The sequence below is a fragment of the Gopherus evgoodei genome, chromosome 1 (genome assembly GCF_007399415.2).
Source record: "Gopherus evgoodei ecotype Sinaloan lineage chromosome 1, rGopEvg1_v1.p, whole genome shotgun sequence".
Lineage (NCBI taxonomy): Eukaryota > Metazoa > Chordata > Testudines > Testudinidae > Gopherus > Gopherus evgoodei.
In genome coordinates this window covers 36,470,532-36,489,301 of record NC_044322.1, presented here as the reverse complement: position 1 = coordinate 36,489,301, position 18,770 = coordinate 36,470,532, and the positions used below count along the sequence as shown (strand labels likewise).

Sequence of the window (18,770 nt, the reverse complement as noted above, 5' to 3'; positions counted from 1 at the left end):
CCAAACTAAGTACAGTACTGTGTTAAACATAAACTACTACAAAATAAAGAGAGATTTAAAAAAAAAGATTTTACAAGGTAAGGAAACCGTTTCTATGCTTGTTTCATTTAAATTAAGATGGTGAAAAGCAGCATTTTTCTTTTGAAAGAACAACCATAATGTTTTGTTGAGAATTACGAACAATTCAGAGATATGAACAACCTCCATTCCTGAGGTGTTCGGAACACTGAGGTTCTACTGTATGTTCCAGATCCATCAAATATCTTAAGCTTAAGGCCCTGTTCTGATCTTTAGCACTTGACTTTAATTTGGTGATTTATCTTGCATGTGATTTGAAGGATGTAATCCTCACTATTTTGCTCTCTACAGAATTGCAAAATGGCAAGTAGGAGAAGATTTAGTTCAGGACACATATTATTGTTCATTTTATATTGTGCTATGGTTAAAGCAAACTTAAAGAAACAATGCAAATACATGTGCATAATTAAACAAGTAATCTTATTCCTCTGTAAATATGCACTGCATGCAAGGGAGAAACAGGAATTTTTTTAATCATACTGTCCTAAAAAGAATTCCTCTGGAGCTGAGGATGTTGTCAGTGGTCCATCCCCTGTGCCTTCCAAAGCCTGGTTCAGAAAGGTGCATACATCTAGTCCTACATCCCCACAATAGATCATGCTGTAGGAGATGTTACACTAAAGCAAATGGTGTCCCTTATCAAGTGCTACAATGTATAATAAATGTTAGGGGTTAAAGAGAAATTTAGAATATTTAAAAGTAGATTACAAAAGAAGTGAGTTTTAATGCCAAAAAAAATCATTTTGTCCAATGATTCTAAGGTTACAATTAAGAGAAGATGATGGTATGAATAAATTACTGACAACACAGCTTATTCAATCTGTTAGCATTTTCTTTGTTTCTTTGCTTTAAAGCAGGGGTGAGCTGGAGCCGGTTTGCATTGGTTCGCAGGAACCGGTTGTTAAATTTAGAAGCGGTTTTAGAACCTCTTGTTAACTGGCTTCCCTGCGAGGGAAGCTTTGATAGGCTCTGGCCGGGAAGCGTGTAATTCCTCCTCCCGGCCGCAGGGGGAGCACTGCGCTGCACTTCAGGAGCTATGTGGGCTGCCTCCTGGCCCTGTTGCTGCTGCTGCTCCGTGCACATCTGGCTCTGGGGCTCCTGCTGCTGCCCAGGCTGCTCCCAGCCACTCTTCTTGTGGGAGAACCTGCACCTCCTGCCCGCAGCCCCTGCCCACAGCCTGTGCCTGCAGCATCTGCCCATAGCCACCCCCCGCCCACAGCCACCCCCCGCCTGCACCACTTGCCCACAGTCACCCCCTGCCCACAGCCCCTGCCTGCGTCACCTGCCCACAGCCACCCCCTGCCCACAGCTGCCCACAGGCACCCCCTGCCCAGAGCCGCCCGCAGCCAGCCCCTGCCCACAGCCAGCCCCTGCCTGCAGCTGCCCTGTGCCCACAGCCAGCCCCTGTTGCAGCCAGCCCGTGTCACACTCCCTGCCTCCAGCTAGCCCTGCCCCACTCTCCTGTCTGCAGCCATCCACAGGTCCACTGATGCCCTGCAGTTCTCAGGGCAGTAACCCTGCACAACTGCTTCAATGAGGAGGGGCAGGGAGCAGCTGGGATCCACACATGTGCACACCCTAGGGTGACCAGACAGCAAGTGTGAAAAATCGGGATGGGGTTGAGGGGTAATAGGAGCTTGTATAAGAAAAAGACCCAAAAATTGGGACATCTGGTCACCCTAGCACACCCCAAGGGAGTGGTGGGGACCCACACATGTGAAACGGAGCTCATTTCTGGTTCAGGCCCAACATTTTAAAAAAGAACTTGTTTAGGTAGGGTTTACATACATCTGTATTTTTCCGGAGATGTCAGGCTTTTAGGTTCTTAAATCGCTGTCTGGGCAGAATTTTTAAAATTTAAAAATTCCTCCCGGGAAAATACAGACGTACGGTAACCCTATTGGTACAAAAAATACATACTGTTGCACATCCCTTAAATTAGAACTTTTTATAGGGAACCGGTTGTTAAGATTTTAGCAGCTCATCAGTGCTTTAAAGGGATGAGAAGCTAGGGAAAACTTCTTACTTTGTGTATTTCCTAATCCCTTTTAAAGGCGAACTGCAAAGCAAAAGTAGAGTTTATGCCTTTCTCCTCTAATTTATGATGTAGAAGATAGCCTTTAAAAATATCCTGCTTGTTTTCCCACATTAGGAATATCAAGCCTCTTCTCTTCTGAAATCCTTAATTAGGGCTAGGTCGAGATACAGCTCAGGTTTCATCCTCTTATGATATCACCATGCAGGCCTTTGAATGATCTTGCTGAGGTCCTCCAACAAAGAGGGAAGTCTAAACATGATGGGGCAGATCCGTAGCTGAATCCAGTAGAGCTGTGTCAGTTTATATCAGCTGAGAATCTGCCATGGTATTTCTAGAATAAACAAGCATGTGATTTTTGTGGGCAAAACTCTGAAGACTTGATATATTTTAGTTAGTTGAGTTGTGAATTCTTAAATCTCTCAAAATTCTAGATACCCTGTTAAAATTGAATATTTGAAACACATGCATATTACACAGAAAAGAGGTGATACCTTCATTGCTTTTGAGCAGGTGCATTGTTGATCCAATTTTAATGCTAGCCTTCCATCACTTTAACCTCTCAGTAATACGTATGAGTTTTATGTACACACAAATAAGACACAATTGTCTTCTCCAAACCTCAGATGTTTCAATTCACATTTAATTTTTCTTATACCTGTTGTCTGGGTCAATATTTACGTATTTCTGTTGCCTTAGCACATTACAGTGTGGCATCCACCATGAACTTAGAAAACATAGAAAGTAGAAAGTTCTACAGCTTCAGCACTTGTAGTTACACATAGTGGTTATGACTATAAAATGTTAGGTGAGTGTCTTCTAGTTAATAGAAAACTTGCTTGGAGAATTCAGAAATAAATATAAAAAGATACATGTTTTTAACATAGAACATTGTTTAAGATGATCATCACCCCAGAAATAGTGGGCTATGCCCTTATTCCAGAAGAGATCAGTTCTATTTGATTTAGCTTCTTATTCCCTGATGCTCAAAAAAGTACCTTGAATGCTTAGTTAACAGGTTCCTATCCTTATGGTGGGAAAAGTCCCATGTGTTTTCTCCTTTCTTGACATGACAAATAGGCTATTCCTTTCTCTTCTCAGTAAACTCAGAAGAACAGTATGGATTAGATTTCCACAGGCATAGCCACACCTGAAGGTAGGTAGGGCGTGTGTATGTACACATATTTGTGCACAACTCAGGGTTTGCCTATATACATCAGAGTTTGTATCAAATCAGGTAGAAGCACTTCTGAAAATCTGACTCTCTCTAAATTTTCTCTCTGTAGCAGGGAAGAATAAAGACGTGGGTTCCTTTCTCAGCAGGTTTAGATAAACACTGTGGGCCAAACCCACAGATGGTATAAATCAGCAGAGCTCTATTAATGTCAGTACAGCTATGCTGACTTACACTAGTTGAGCATCTGACTCTATGGGTATGTCTTCACTGCACAATTAATCTGCCTTCTTACCTGGGTTTTAGCCCACCCCCTACACCATACACACAGAGAAATCTCTGACCTGAGTTTAGTGGTGCTTTAAGCCTGGACTTGCTTACCCAGTTTGGGCAGTGGGTTAGAGCCAGAGCTTCACTTTAACTTGGGCTGCAACACCTCCCCCCAACACACACACTTTAGAGTGATCATGCAGGCAAAAAAATCACTCAAGTGCTGATAGTACTCCAGTGCCCTTCCCACAGTTCCCCCTGAAGGACAGACGGGTTCTCCTGCAATTGACTGGGAAAGAATTCTGGAGTATCTCAGCAAAAAGATTCCTGGGATGTGCCCCCAGAGACACATGTGAGAGTGCAGAAACAGGGAGGACACAGTTGTGCCAATAGAGCTTTGTGGTGGGAATGCTCCTACTTGGGATACGTTAACTCAGATGCTGAGACCCAGATACCACTCACACAGACTAACTGTACAGTGAAGACATACCCCGTAAGTCTTCCTTTTGCACCCAGAAAAGTAGCCACCCAGCTTCAGCCCTTGCCTTTTTTTTTTTTTTTTTTAGAACATTCTATCATAGGCCTTCTACTTAAGGTGAAACACAGTTCAGATCTTTGTTGCTAAAAAACACTGCTTTATGGTTGTCTCTTAATGAGCCACACACTTGAAGGTTCATTAAGAGATCTAGCTCCTTTCCTCTTCATATGGTTCTGAAGTATATATACTCCATCACAATATTCCATTAAAAAATCCAGACAATTTGAAACTATTTGACTTAAGTTTTAATGGAATATTTCATATGAAACTATCCCAGCAGTAAAATATGTGTGTCTGAAATGGGATTTTACCGCTATGATTCAGCAGTTAAAAGTAACGCACCAGCAACATGCTCATGTGCAACTGAGCAAGAATATTTATGTTTTGCATCCAAGAATATTATAATGCTAATACAAGCAATTTACATATTTAACCACAAAAGCATAAGTAACATGGCAACTTTGAACAGGCATGTTTTATTATAGTTTGCTTTTAATAATCTCTTTTCGGCTCCCACTCAGCATGCTTCTCAGCATGAAGGATGACTTTATCACAGTCTTCTAAATACTGCTCTGCTTTGGGGCAATGGAAGGGAAATATGCTTAGATTAGTATTGTTAGGTAAGATTTGCTTTTCAGGAACATGCTGCAAAACATCCACAAAGGGAATTTTGTTCCAGGGCAAAAAATGGGTATTCTTGTTCTTTTGGGTACCTAGATCCTGAAAATACATCGCCCCCTTCCCACCCGTTGTGAACCACAGCACACGATCCAAATTCCCCAGTTCCAAAGAGCTCAAAGGTTTCAGCAGAGTTTTTAATGGTTAGTGACCAGAAGCATTTGTTGAGGGAACAAATGGGCACAGTTTTTGTCACACTCAGTTTCTATAGTTTCAGTGTTCTAGTTTTTTCATGCAAGTTTCTCTGTTGCTCAGAGATTGACTCTTCCACAGTAGTACTCCAAAAGGAACAGCACATAATCTACAAAAATGATTGTCACTGAATAAGTCCTATTTCCAGTTATATTGTGAAGCGCCAAAGGAGCTATAAGTTTAACATTTTCCAGAAAGCCTGTTGGCAGCCTGCGGAGCACTTGCCTGTTTAAAGCAGTCAATGAACTAACAATCAGCATGTTAGGTTAAGGATACTTTTTATGGTGGCTGGGGACAATAATTTTACTTAGCCACCTGTCCAGATGAGTCTTTTTTTTAAACTGACTTGCTTTTGGTTGTGGTGAGCGCTGAAGAAATACATAAGCAAAATATACGTTGTTGATGGAGTACCACCGTATCCATGTTCTGTAACAGTTCCTTGGCAGTATTATCAGGTGCTCAGATGCTGTGATGATGAAGGCCATACTTGTACCTAAACAGACTGCCAGTCTTTATGAAAGTGTCTTGAGTCGACTTGAAGAATACATTAGTGGTCCATATAACAATATTAAACCTGTCCCTTTTAAACAAACAGCTGCCTCCTCAGTCTGCTGAGGACTATCTCTGCTGGGATCTGAGCTGGAGAGCCTTGGGCCAGGTATAAACTTAGCCAACATTATTGTACTGGAAAAAGTTTTAAGGGTGTGAGATATATATAAAACTACAGCTTATTTCATTTGGGGAGCTGATATAACATTCTACTGGCAAAAGCAAGCGTTTGCTGATATAAGTTGCATCTAGACTAGGAGAGTTTATCCCTATAGGTTTAACAGCAAATCTTCTCTGCTGTAGAGTAGGCCTTAGATTCAAAAGCAGTAGCTTTACCAATTGATCTAAAGGGGGTATCCGATAATTGCCATCGGCCACTGTGAGGCAAGACCACCAGAATGAGATGTTTAGTAATATGCTGTGTCTGACAGAAGAGACTCAGACGATTCAAAGTCTGTCAGCAGCACTCAGACCACACAAGCATTTGTGGCCATAGCACTTCGGTATCACTTTCCTCCTCTTACTCCAGATTCACTGTGGTCCTGCTTTTGCCATACTTGGTCAGTATGTTTCAAGCTCCAGGTCTCTGCCTGTGTCTGTTTTCAAGGTCACCCATCACCAGGGGTGCTTTCCATGAGAAGTTAACACAGAAGCATCCCTCTCTTCCAGGCTTGCCACAGGAACAAGCTTCATGCTATTGCTGGGATTTTTATATAGATCAACTATAGGTATTATACTTTTTTTTTAAATGGGAGGAACAATTAGCATATTTCAAAGACTTTTTGCTGTTGTAATCCTCATTCTTCCACTTTATTTCCGTTATCATCCTCGTTGTGTTATATCTTAGATTGTAAGATCCTTGTTGCGGGGACCTATACATTTATTTGTTAAGCGTTGTACACACCCGCAACATTGTATAAATAACAGTGGACGCCATTTGCAGTTCCTTAGCAGTACTCCACCTTTCTACAGTAGCATGGGACTATATTGCAAAATCAGACAGCTGGGCTCTACCTTACTCAAAAGATAAGCATAAAGCTGTAGGGAACTCTTCGTGCCACCCAAGATCATTTATTACAATAGTCACTTTGAGATAGTTTGGTCTTGTTTTGAAAATTGAGGACTTGTGTTGATTGATGATCAAGACCTTATTATAAATGTCAAGTTGGTGTTTGGAGTGGTTCATATGACATGGCCACGAAAATTGTGAGGAGTAACAAGGCAGTTTTTCAGGAGGAATGATCCGCTCACACTTTGGCCTGGGCTATGCTAGCGGGGTGGGGGTGGGGGTTGAACTAAGATATGCAACTTCAGCTACGCTATTCGCATAGCTGAAGTAGAAGTATCTTCATTCGACTTACCTGGCCGTCCTCACGGCGGCAGCTCCCCCGTCAACTCCACTTACTCCTCCTGCCGAGGAGGATTCACGGATTGATTTATCGCCTCCAGATGAGATGCAATAAATGGACCCCATACATCGAACAGTAGCCGCCGATCTGGTGGGTAGTATAGATGTACCCTAAGGTTCTTGAAAGCAGCATCAAACTTGAGCTCCCTGTTAGAATATTTTCCCCCCAATGGAACTTGAGTGTACATCTTAGGATTCTGTAATTTTTCTCTATATGAAACCCTGTGACAGTTTCAATTTATTTTCTGTTTAAAAGTGGGTTACTTGTGACTCGTCTAGTCTAAAGGAGGAGAAGGGAAGAACAGGAAGCCCTGTCATTTGGGCCTTGGTTACCAGCCTCTTGCAAAGACAGTCATTTTTCTGTCCATTCAGTTAGCTTTCATAGCAACAAGGTGCACTGGCTTCACTCCGTAGCCTCTGTACCTTTCCATTCTCAGTTGAATAGCTTTGACATTCCCTGAATATTGACAGGGATTGTTATTTCTCTGATCATTATTATCTGTTGTTTTATTTGTATTACAGTGTTACTCGGAGGACCTTTGAGACAGAATAAGGAGGACAAGGTAGTGGCTTCACTGGCTAGTTCAGGAAGGGTGTTCCATACATGAAGGGTGGCATGAAAGAAGGTTCAAAGATGTCAGTGGAAAAAATTGGACAAATGGATGACTGAGGCTAATGTTGTTGGGAAATGGGGTGGATGAAGAGGCAATGAAGTGAGGTACATGAGCAGAAAAGGAAGGAGGAGTGGAGCTGTGCAGGGCCTTAAAGATAAAGACAAGAAGTTTGACTGTGATTAAATGGAAAACGGGAGTTGATGGAGGGATCGAGGAGAAGAGTGACATGGTCAGAATGACAGGACAGGAAGGTGATCTCAGCAGCTGTCATTTGAATGGACTTGTTGAAGACGACATAGGTGTCTGCGAGGTCAGAGGAGGAGGTGGCGGCAGTAGTCAATCTGGGAGATGAGGGCCTGAACAAAAGTTGTAGTGATGTTCGGAGAGAAATGGCTGGATCTCAAACATGTTGTGGGGGAAGAAGCAGTGGATTTGGACAAAGAGGCAAGAGAGAGGACTGAGTCAAAGATAAATCTCAGGTATGGGCCTGAGTGAGGATGGTGATGCTGTCAACAAAGAAAGAGGCTGGTATGCAGAGTTTGAGAGGAAAGGTAAGATTCAGTTTTGGCCACATGAAAAGTATATTGCTGGTACGCCATTGTCGGATGGGCCAAGATGTGGAATTGGGTGAAGAGATGGGGTAAAGGTAGATTTGTGAGTCACAGGTTTATGGATAGTGGTTAAAGCCATGCAGTGAATAAGCTAACTAGAGAAGTGGTGCAGAGAGAGAAGTTGGGGACCAGAGGTGGAGCTCTGTGAGACCCCTTCCCTCAGACAGTGAGAGAGTGAAGAAGAACTCTTCAATAGTCAGAGACCCTGAAGGAACAACAAGACAGATCAGAGAAGAACTGGGAAGGGACAGAGTTGCAGCAGCATTGGGAGAATAAAATTTCAAGGAGGATGTGATTAGCAAGCAGCTTAAAGGTCAAGAGTGGAGCAAAAGCCCTGCAGCATAACCAGGAAGAGGTCATTAACAACTGGCGAGAGCAGGATCCAGCTAAGGCGCCGATCCTATTGCCAGTAAAGTCAATGACAATGCATGGTGCAGGGTTACCACCACCTCCTGATGAGCATGCATTTCACTATAGCTCAGCTTCCTCTTGCCATTTGCATATGTGCTCAGCTGACAGCCTTATCACTGACTGCTTGGGAGGCAGAGAGGGACAATGTCTTCAGGAAGGTTGGGTTCCACACCCAAGCACAGTGGGTTGAGAGTCTTTCTTTCTTTACTTTCTTCCCATAAGCACCAACCCTTGAGGAAAACACCTTGCTGATTATAGCTTTTTTTTCTTTTTTCTTTTGCTGAATCATTCCACCAGCTAACACTCTCCTTCACTTTAAATGAGAGCTAGAACTTTCCCTAAGGGAGTTAGTTTAGTGTGTTCCTTATTTGATTGTCTTTAATCTCTGAAGAAGTCATAAAGCTAAGAAAACAAAGGCTTTTGTTTTTATGGCGCTCTGCCTGGCAGCAGAGAAGCAAACATTTTTCTTTGAACAGCTGAGCCCACTTCACTAGGGTAATGTGAAACCTCAGCTGAAGGAATCTGTCATGCATCTAGCTGGAAGGCCATCTACTTTTGTTATTCACATTTTGGCTGGATGAGACAGTGTCTTCAGGTTCAGTGAGCCATAAAGTTTGTGGAAGATATGGACTGAGAGCAGAATCGTTGTTGAATGGTTTTGAGAGTATTGCTCTTCATATCTCAGCATTGTGAAACTGATGTGTCTACAGTGGCAGAGAGACTAATATATTTCTTATTTGAAAATGATCTTACAGTGATTCAGAGCTATTGTGAGAATCCTGCCAGATGCGAGAGTGAAATATTACACCATTATGTTTACAGTTTTTAATTTAAATGAAACATTAATCAAAGCTCTATGTTTTGTTAGAACATTGGATGTAAATATAACAAATGACAAAGTCTACTTCCATTTGCAAATCATTTTGGGTGGTTAACATGGCTTCACTGATCTGCCCCAGATTGCAAATGCAAAAATTCCATAAACAGTTGGGCGTGCTTAAAAATTGTTTCAGTTTAAAGTGTGTTTCTAAGCTGCTCTAGAGATTAAGGATGATCTTGTGGATGAAGCATTAGGCTGGGACGCTTGAGACCTCTGTTCAGTTCCCAGGCCTCCACAGACTTGCTGTGTGATCTTGGACAAGTCACTTCATTGTGCCTCAGTTCTCTATAAAATGGAGATCACACTTCTTCCACCATTGTCTGTCTTGTCTAATTAGACTGCAGGCTTTTCAGAGCCTAGCAGAGAAGGTGCCTGCTCTTAGCTGGGGCTTCTAGGCATTACTGTAAAACAAATAATTGTATGACCTTTTCCATGATATACAGCAGGGGTGGCAAACCTCAGCCTGGGAAGGAGCCAGAATTTACCAATGTACATTGCCAAAGAGCCACAGTAATACGTCAGCAGCCCCCCATCAGCTCCCCCACCCTGCTCCCAGCGCCTCCCACCCACCAGCAGCCCCACCGATCAGCACCTCCCCCTCCCTCCCCGCACCTCCCAATCAGCTGTTTCGTGGTATGCAGGATGCTCGGGGTGGGGGGAGAGGAGAGGAGCGAAAGCACTGCAGTCTTTGGGGAGGGGGCAGGAAGGGGTGGAGTGGGGGCAGGGCCTGTGGCAGAGCCAGGGGTTGAGCAGTGAGCACCCTCTGACACATTGGAAAGTTGGCGCCTGTAGCTCCAGCCCTGGAGTTGGTGCCTATACAAGGAGCCTCATATTAACTTCTGAAGAGTCTATATCCTCTAACAGGATCGCACCTGTTAACCGATTGAGATTTGACATTAAGACCTTTTAAAGGGCTCCTTTTAAGGCTGTGGTGGTGAAATCTCCATTTCTTTGTACTCAGCGAGGATGTGTTCATCAAGTACACAGGCAACTGTAAGGCTTATGGTGTCATTAGCTTGTCAATTCTTTGCTTTTCAGTGGTTGTGTACTTACCCAGTCTGGTAGATGATGTGAGAGGTAAAGCATGCTGCTGTTATACCTTTTTGGGGTTTGCAATTAAGTTCTTGTTTCTGGACCACAGTTAGCGATTGAATCATAGCATTCAGCAAAAGGACAGGTGAGACCCTCGTGTTGGGCCTAATCCTAACAGGCACTGGGTGCCCTTAACTCTCAATGAAAGCAGTGGGAGTTTGGGGGTGCTCACTGGCTCAGGCTTTATAGGAGGGAGTAATAAAAAGGAATTCCTTCCATCAACCAAACCTTATCAGCCATGGAAAAGAGGTAGGTGGATGGAGAGCCACCAGAAAGGGAGGAAAATAGCCTCCCTTTCCCCTCAAACAGCATGGAGGGGAGAGAAAAAGGTAGAAGAAGCCTGACAACTCTTCTGCCTTCCCAGCAGCCAGGAGAGTAATTTGTTAGGCATCCATTGGGATGAAGGGGATTGGCTTGATGGAATGGGATAGAACATGGTCTTAATTCAATTTTAGCTTTCTAATCTGAGAGAGGGCAAGAAACATCCTTATAAAGGAAACACTATTCTCAGGAAAAGCTTTGAGGCAATATGCTGTAACCTGTAAAAAAGAAATGATGATGTTCCTGTCCCAACTGATTATGGGGGTGTGCTGGCTTCTTTGTAAGTGTACCCCATGGGTGTAACTGCTGTGCTGAACTTTCAAGAAGGTTCTCCATTTCACAGACTCAGTGTCCTGCCAGATCTGAGACATGAGGTTGGCAGTAAACTCAAGAACTCCAGGCAGGTTGAGGCCAAGCAAAGTTCCGTACATGATGCAACCAGTTTCCAGTTAAATGGGTGACAGCTTCATTGTCTCTCTTTAATCATCATTTTCCCAGCTAATTCCTTGGGATGGCTTCAGGGACAATGAGAAACCTGCCTCCTCTGTCAAAATGATTATTTTGCAGTAAGAGCCAGCAACTGGGGGGATAAATGCTAGAAAATAAAAGGGGGCATGAACACTAGCTGAAATTTCTATATTCAGAAGTTCTGTTGCAGTCTATGGATTTTGATAAAGTAATCTCTTGTCCTGGTCCTGTCACTGATGATATGCTCAACAATACTATCTCCTTTGCTCCCTACCTCCTGAGAAAAACACATAATGACTAAAATGAATTAAAATTGATAATATGCAGATGTAGTAACTAAATAATAGAATGTGGTCTGACAAGTGCTTCCCCAAATACTGTATGTCCTGAGAGATCTCTCAGTTACTGTTCCTCAGTTTTATTTTAGGAAAACTTAACAAAATTTTTATATTATTTCTCGGAGGGTGGAGGGCCAAGACTGGCTCTGTGTAGATTGTAACTCCCAGTCTCATCCTGATCATTATCATACAGCCCATATCTTTAGCCAGGCAGCCGGTTGGCTCCAGACAGAACAGACCTTTCCCTGGCTGATTCTGGAACAGGAGCTGGTCCATCCCCTCCCACTGGCAAGTTCAGTGTGTTAATGTTTTGATTGTAAAATGTCCCCCATGGTATTGGCTACCATTCCAGTCACTCCAACGACAATACAACCGACCTGGTCCAGCTGTATGGCATTGCCTGCATCATAAGCATCTCTTGAAGGACATATTTGGTCCTGATGTGCTGGGAGCACCAGAGACTCCAGAATGGTGTTGATGTGGAGAGAGCTCCATAGGGTCAGCCAACCAGCTATAGCCTGTTACAACTTCTGGTCCAAAAGAACCTCCCTAATTTAGATTGTCTGTTCCAGGCCTGGAACTAAGATTTGTGTACATCTTATAGACTAACAGACATTTTGGAGCATGAGCTTTCATGGGTGAATACCCACTTCCTCAGATGCATGTAGTGGAAGTGGGTATTCACCCATGAAAGCTCATGCTCCAAAACGTCTGTTAGTCTATAAGGTGCCACAGGATTCTTTGCTGCTTTTACAGATCCAGACTAACACGGCTACCCCTCTGATACTTGTGTACATCTTGAACCCTAGCCAATGGAGAGCTGCCTTGCAATATATTAATAACTCTGCTATTGATCTGCGATGAAGATTGATCCATCAGAAGGTTATATTTTATTCACATTGGTCCTTGGATAGGTTACAGTGCCTGGGCCTTGTCAGAACAAACTGCTGCTGGAGATGTGGGTCTCTCAGAGCCACACTGGTTCACATGTTTTGGGACTGTCCCTGGATACAGTCCTTTTGGCTAGAAGTAGGCAGGAGGATTAAGAGATAATGGATAGCCCCTTAAAATTACTTCCTAGAGTTTGTTTGGGAATATAGCCCATCATCTTGGAAACTCTCCAACTCATGGAAAGCTTGGTTCTCTAGAGCACTGCTTGTAACCAAATAACTCATGTTGCTTACGTGGAAGAGCAGACTGCCTCCCGTGATAGAAGCGTGGCTCGGCGACTTGGCTGCCCTGACAGCTAAAGAGTGGGTAACATTTTGGAGAAGAGGAACTTTAGACAAATTTGAAGATTTGGTCTGACTTCTTAGAAATTTTTGATAAATCCTTAGTGGATGGAAACTGAGGTGTCTCTCTCTTTTCCCATTCCTGCCTCCTTCCCTTCCTTTCTTTTTCCATTCCTTTACTTCTTGTGTTTTTTGGGTCTTCCCTTATTTTGGGGTTTTTTTGATGAAGAGAATAAATAAAATATTAATACACTTAAGAACTTCTAAGCAATTTCATATCTCTTTCTGGTTATTTCCTCCTTAAAAAGTAATACTGTCCTAAGCAACCCCTAGGATCACAGAAGAGACTCATTTGTTCAGATTTAAAAAGAATATAATTTGATGCAAAAACATGACAATCATATGCAAAAAATCCACCTCTTAAATTAGCTAATATATATAAATGCTAAACAATAGTAAGTCCTGTCATAAGAGAGATGTGTCTGGGGATCTGTTTTTCTATTTACAAATTATTCACTATCTCTAGTGCTAGTATTTTGTATTTTGCTATAACAGATTATATTCTAAATAAAGAAACTAAGCAAAATTCTGTAAAATTCTTTTCACTGAGATTTTTCTGTCCCCCTTTTGCCACTTAGGAAGGAGTAATATCTCCTGCTGATCTAGACCTCGTGATGTCTGATGGATTGGGAACACGGTATGCATTTATAGGGCCGCTTGAAACGATGCATCTCAATGCAGAAGGTATGCAGTTTTTTTCCTTAAGACTTTAAATAGAATACTTTTCAAGGCAAGGATTTCTTGTGTAAAGCTTTGCTAATGTTGTCTTAACAGTTCAGACCAGGGTAAAATCGACTGTAAATGTCTTTTCTCTTTTCATAATAAGGTAGGTCTCAAGTATTGAAATCATATGAAAGCTTTCACAGTTTCAGGGTAACTGCACCTGTATTCCCCTTCCCTGGGTACTCACTTGAAGATTTCTGGCTTCCAGATGTCACCTCTCTTTGGCAGAGACCTGCTTCTCTCTCCCTCCTGACTGGGGTTTTTAGGCTGCATTGCTCCCTGGATTTATACTGTGATCCTCAACAAGCCAGACTGCCTAAACAGGCCAGGGCCTGCATTTTGCTTTCTTTAAGAAGGCTATAACCAGTGTTGCATACCAGTCAACTTAAACACCACTTAAATTGTCTGCTGTTGCATACTCTTGCGAAGCTGCATCTCCAGTCCAGAGAGCACGGTCTATTCTAGATATTTTCATTTTTGATCTGCTGATTTCTTACAGTTTTTCCATCCTCTTCAGGGTTTATAACTCAGCATATAAATCAGAGGGATATTTTCTCTTAGCTTGGTACAGCAGACAGGTAATGAAATGGCAAGGCACAGAAGCCGTGTGCATCTTTATCTGTTACATCTTTAACTTTTCCTTTCAATCATGCAGTTAAGATCACTTGTGCCTGTTTTTCTCAATTGGGTTTATGCTGCCAGTTGACAAGTGTCTGTGAGTATTCATTTGGCCAGTAACCTGGTGATCGGGCATTCCGTCCCTCAGAAACTGTTTAGATGAATATAGTCTTTTCTGTGGAGCTGTTTAAGCAAGTTAAGAAAGAGAAGGATCCCCTTTGCCATCATCATCTATACTGTGAGGAGCTGGCTTTTCCTGTTCTCACTTAACTCACATTGTTACACTCAACAGCTGGTGGTCATCATAAGAATCCTTGTTAGGACTAGATTTTAGGCTGGATTCAGAGGCCAAACTATACCTGGACATCCATAAAATTTTATTCTTGGTATTAAAAAAATGTAATTAACCTTTTTAGACTATCATTCTCACTCTGTACATTCCTTCAGTGCAGTTTTAACTCTCAGTAGACATTTAAAAAAAGGAAAAAGTATAAAACACACAGAGTGGTGTCATGGAGTCCCCGGGCGATGTTCTGGAACTGCTCCCTTTGAAGCCAGCCAGCACTCTGGTGAAGTTTCCTCTCTGTGAGCAGACTGTCTTCAGAGCAAGAAGCTCACACGGCTTCACCTTCCTGGGTTTGACCTTGGAGCATTCAGCATCCTCTGCCCCTCCGTGCGCTTCCCAGAGCAAGTCTGCCCAGGTTGGGTCTTGGGGAAGCCAGAGGGTCCTGCACCCCCACTTCGCAGTCAGACTCTTAGCCAGCCAGTAAAACAGAGGTTTATTAGATGACAGGAACACAGTGTAAAACGAAGCTTGTAGGTGCAGAGAACAGGACCCCTCAGCCGGGTCCATTTTGTGGGGCAGTGAGCCAGACACCCACGTCTGCACTTCACTCCTCATTTCCAGCTAGCTCCAAACTGACTCACTCTCCAACCCCTCCTCCTCTGGGCTTTGTTCCTTTCCCGGGCCAGGAGATCACCTGATTCCTTTGTTCTCCAACACCTTTAGCTATCACCTTGCAAGGGGGAAGGGCTCCGGCCATTAGTTGCCAGGAGACACAGTGTTGGCCATTTATGTATACCGACCCTTTGCTCTGCAACAACTACACCCCCTAATTCCACCACTTAGAGACTTAAGAAATGCATAGGGAAAACTGAGGCACCCCTACAGTATTCCGAGGAAACATTAAGAACAGTCCCACTTCATCACAGGTGGCTTCTACATTTCCCCAGAGTGTCCAGCCTTAGCATCTGTTCATCATAACCCATGTTTGTCTCGTCTCTTCTGCAAGAAACATCAGTTGTCATGAAAAGTGTTGTGAACTTTTCCTTTTTCAAACGAGCTCTGGTTAATACCTTGCACTTTGAAGTGACTGTTTTTTTTTAATCTGAAGAAGGTGACTATGTAAAAGCAGAGTATATCCTGCTAGTAGATTAATACTAAGGGTATGTCTATACTACCTGCTGGATCGGCGGACAGCGATTGACCCCCAAGCGCTCTCCCATCAACTCCTGTACTCCACCACTATGAGAGGTGCAGGCAGAGTCGATGAGGGAGCGGCAGTGAGGATGCTGCAGTGAGCAGGTCTAAGTACATCGACTTCAGCTACGTTACTCATGTAGCTGAAGTTGCATAACTCAGATCGATTTCCCCCCCCCCCGCCTCCCCTTCCCCCATGTAGACCAGGCCTTAGATTGCTTTGTAACTGATAGTGATATATAGATTGGGTGAGGCAAAGGTTTTGTAACAGAACAGGATGACCCTGCAGACTGGTAGCCCATGTATAAAAGAAGATGCTGCAACAGGTTTGCAGTAGCATTCGGCAAAAACAGTATTTTAACATTAATGCATAAAATAAAAGAGAGGAAGGGCATTGCAGGTGGATAATCCATTATTTATAATTCTTGATTTAAAAAAAAAATACAGTCGCTTACTCAGTACAGGCCTGGGTCACCAGGCAACAGGGCATTTGCCTGGTTGCTTTCATCATCTGGAATGTCAGTCTGCTCCCAGTCCTGCAGATGCAGGCTGGGAGTGTGAAGCAACTGCTTATACAGGATCCAGCTGACAAACCTCAGACTGCTCTCATCAGAGAGAATTTAACAGCATCGTTTGCTGGATGCCATGCCTCATTGCAGCCAATGAACATCAGCTGCAATTCTGTGCCAGCTGTCTCCTTGCTCTTAGAATCGTAGATTATTAGGATTGGAAGACCTTAGGAGGTCATCTAGTCCAACCCCGTGCTCAAAGCAGGACCAATCCCCAATGGCCCCCTCAAGGATTGAACTCACAACTCTGGGTTTAGTAGGCCAATGCTCAAACCACTGAGCTATCTCTCCCTCAACACTGCTTTAGATAGCGTGAGAACTAGCAGTGTTAAGTCCCTCTTCCTTCCCCAGGATAGAGCTCCTGGACCTACAGCACTGGCTTCTCCTTCCAATTTGCAACAACAGGGGAGAGGGTGAGGTGTAGGTGAACTCTCCCTTCCTCTTACCAGTCTGCCTAGCTGAGCAGATCCCACGAACCCAACAACAGCTGCCTGCAGCCAGCCAGCATCTCTCCTTAGCCAGAAATCCACCCTAGCAGCTCCTCTGGGTACGTCTACACTACGAGATAATTCCGATTTTACATAAACTGGTTTTATTAAACAGATTGTATAAAGTCGAGTGCACACGGCCACACTAAGCACATTAATTCTGCGGTGTGCATCCATGGTCCGAGGCTAGCGTCAATTTCCGGAGCGTTGCACTGTGGGTAGCTATTCCATAGCTATCCCATAGTTCCCGCAGTCTCCCCCGCCCCTTAGAATTCTGGGTTGAGAGCCCAGTGGCTGATGGGGCAAAAATCATTGTCGCGGGTGGTTCTAGGTAAATGTCGTCAGTCATTCCTTCCTCTGGGAAAGCAACGGCAGACAATCATTTCGCGCCTTTTTTCCCTGGATTGCCCTGGCAGACGCCATAGCACGGCAACGATGGAGCCCGTTCAGCTATTTTTTTTACAGTCACCGTATATGTACTGGATGCAATGGACAGAGGCGATACTCCAGCGCTACACAGCAGCATTCATTTGCTTTTGCATGATAGCAGAGATGGTTACCAGTTGTTCTGTACCGTCTAGTGCCAGTGTAATTTGGCAATGAGATGACAGTTATCTGTCCTTCTGTGCTGTCTGCTGCTATCATGGGTGCCCCTGGCTGAGATCGGCCGGGGGTGCAAAAGCAAAACAAGGAATGACTCCCCAAGTCAATCCCTCCTTTATGGCTACACAGTGCTGCGTGACAAGCATAACGGGAAGCCAGAGACTCAAACGGATGCTCATGGAGGGAGGGATGAGCTATTCCCTGAACCACGCCGGACAATGTGTTTGAACCTACAGGCGTTGGGAGCTCAGCCAAGAATGCAAATACTTTTCGGAGACTGCTGGGGACTGTGGGATAGCTGGAGTCCTCAGTACCCCCTCCCTCCCTCCATGAGCGTCCGTTTGAGTCTCTGGCTTCCCGTTATGCTTGTCACGCAGCACTGTGTAGCCTGTAGATTTTTTTTTCAAATGCTTTGGCATTTCGTCTTCTGTAACAGAGCTCTGATAGAACAGATTTGTTTCCCCATACAGTGATCAGATCCAGTATCTCCCGTATGGTCCATGCTGGAGCTCTTTTTGGATTTGGGACTGCATTGCCACCCGTGCTGATCAGAGCTCCACGCTGGGCAAACAGGAAATGAAAATCAAAATTTCGCGGGGCTTTTCTGTTTACCTGGCCACTGCATCCGAGTTGAGATTGCTGTCCAGAGCTGTCACAGTGGTGCACTGTGGGATACCGCCCGGAGGCCAATACTGTCGATTTGCGGCCACACTAACCCTAATCTGATATGGTAATACCGATTTTAGCGCTACTCCTCTCGTCGGGGAGGAGTACAGAAACCGATTTAAAGAGCCTTTTATTTCGATATAAAGGGCCTCGTGGTGTGGACGGGTACAGTGTTAAATCGGTTTAACGCTGCTAAAATTGGTTTAAATGCGTAGTGTGGACCAGGCCTTAGATGCCTAGCCACACTTCAGGTCAGTAAACAAAGAGGGAGTCAACATAGGATTTGGGAGGTGAGAAGCTGAGGTGAGATACAGGAAGAATTAGTGAGGATAAAAATGGAATTCTTTGAGAGGGTGGTGAAGGATGAAATTTGGATATGGCGAGAGATGGGGTTATTTTGGAAGTGGAGGGAGTGATATTCTTCTCTTTTGGGAGAGGAGAACCTGGCTCATAAGGATACTCCTGGAGGACAGTGTTGGTTTCTTGTGCTTGTTTGGTTGTGGGAAGGATATCCCAAGATCTTCCTACACACCACCCACCTGCAAATGCCCCAACCCCCCAACCTCCCTTACTCTGCCTCTTATTTTCTTTTCCCCCATTTTTTGCAAATTGACTGACCAAAGGGTATTGCATAGGTCACTTTGCCCTATTATTTAAGCAAGAGATTTGAACAT

The 18,770-nt window shown here is 43.8% G+C and overlaps 1 protein-coding gene across 2 annotated transcripts in view; it reads left to right on the top strand.

Annotated features, from left to right (window-relative positions):
* CRYL1 (crystallin lambda 1) overlaps positions 1-18,770 on the top strand; it is a 76,012-nt gene that overhangs the window by 46,824 nt on the left and 10,418 nt on the right. For both annotated transcript variants that reach the window (XM_030561679.1, XM_030561669.1), the window contains one exon: positions 13,528-13,633. In XM_030561679.1, coding sequence (XP_030417539.1) covers positions 13,528-13,633 — 106 coding nt within the window. The remainder of the gene's footprint in view (positions 1-13,527; positions 13,634-18,770) is intronic.